The sequence below is a fragment of the Gekko japonicus genome, unplaced genomic scaffold (genome assembly GCF_001447785.1).
Source record: "Gekko japonicus isolate JY-2015 unplaced genomic scaffold, Gekko_japonicus_V1.1 scaffold8469, whole genome shotgun sequence".
NCBI lineage: Eukaryota > Metazoa > Chordata > Lepidosauria > Squamata > Gekkonidae > Gekko > Gekko japonicus.
Genome location: NW_015173382.1, coordinates 8,513 through 10,056, shown reverse-complemented (window position 1 = coordinate 10,056; position 1,544 = coordinate 8,513). Strand labels below are relative to the sequence as shown.

Here is a 1,544-nt window from a genome sequence, read left to right as displayed (position 1 = left end):
ACTTGTGAGGTGCAGAAATCAGCCTCTCCACAGAAACTGAGAAAGCTTCCCTTTTTTCTTTCTAATACAAAGAAGCATGGTTCTGGTCCTCAAGGATGCAAAGAAGGGGGGGGCTGGCATGTTATCAGTGGGCTGGACCCTATCAATTTTCTTTTTGCTGGTGCCAACGAGAGGACGGGCCCCTTCCGACCCATAAGAACATCAGAAGAGCCCTGCTGGATCAGACCAGGGAGGGTCTCTCTAGTCCAGCCTCCTGCCTCACCCAGGGGCCAGCCAGTTCCTCTGGATGACCAACAGCAGGGCAGAGAGGCCGAGGCCTTCCCCTGAGAAGGACACCAGAAGAGCCCTGCTGGGTCAGACCAGGGAGGGTCCATCTAATCCAGCCTCCCGTCCCACACAGGGGCCAGCCAGTTCCTCTAGAGGGCCAGCAACAGGGCAGGGAGGCCGAGGACTACTCTGATGTTGCTGCCTGGCAATGATATTTACAGGCTGACTGCCTCTGAATGTGGAAGTTCGCTTCAGTCACCATGGCTAGTAGTCGCTGATGGGCCTGTCCTCCATGAATCCGTCCAGTGCCCCTTCGAAGCCCTGATCTGAATGGGCCAGGTTAGCCTCATCTTGTCAGATCTCAGAATCTAAGCAGGGCTGGCCCTGGTCAATATTTGGTATTCCAAGGAATACCAGGGCCACGAAGCAGAGGCAGACGATGAGAAACCGCCTCTGAATGTCTCTTGGCTCGAAAACCCTGTGGGGTCGCCATGAGACGGCTGCGTCTTGATGCTACTTCCCACCCCCAGAACCTGTGGCCATCACTACATCCCTTGGCAGCAGGACACACAGAGACAAAAAAAACCCCAAAACCCTGGGACTTGTAGTGTGCTCACCCATTTCCAGAGAGTTCTCTGATTGGTCTGCTTCCACCTGGTGCTCTTCCGTGATTGGTTCCTGGCCTGCCTCCTCTCCCTCCTCCTCTTCTTCTCCCTCCTCTTCCTCTCCCTTCGCCATCTCTTCCTCCAGCACTAGATGGTGGTGGGACTCCAGCGAGGTCACTGTTTGGTGTCGGGCGGCGGACGCCCCAGGGGAGGTGCCTTCCGCAGGCGGGGGCGTTAAGGCGTCGGGTCGCGGGAGCTCCTCCGAGGAAGTATCTGGAAGGAAATTTCTAGTCCTCATGGACACGTCCATAACTTTTTTTCTTTTTTTGGTCTTCTAAAATAGTTTTGAGGCTGCCCCCGTCACCACCCCAATTCTGTACTTTCGTGCAGCAGACTTTTGTTGTTGTTGTTGCAGGCAAAAGGCAAATGCCATTTTGGGCTGTATCAACAGGAGTTGAGTGTCCAGATCACACAAAGCGATGGTACCGCTTTACCTTGCTCTGGTTAGACCTCACCTAGAGTATTGTGTTCAGTTTTGGGCACCACAATTTAAGAAGGATATAGACAAGCTGGAACGTGTCCAGAGGAGGGCAACGAAGATGGTGAGGGGTCTGGAGACCAAGTCCTGTGAGGAAAGGTTGAAGGAGCTGGGTCTGTTTAGCCTGGAGAGGA

General features: G+C 54.1%; 1 protein-coding gene across 1 annotated transcript in view; it reads right to left on the bottom strand.

Annotated features, from left to right (window-relative positions):
• Window positions 1-1,002: 1,002 nt before the first annotated feature.
• Window positions 1,003-1,544, bottom strand: part of LOC107120223 (reticulon-2-like) — a gene marked incomplete at both ends in the record, with an annotated part of 7,353 nt that continues 6,811 nt past the window's right edge. The window contains one exon of the mRNA XM_015422864.1: window positions 1,003-1,145. Coding sequence (XP_015278350.1) covers window positions 1,003-1,145 — 143 coding nt within the window. The remainder of the gene's footprint in view (window positions 1,146-1,544) is intronic.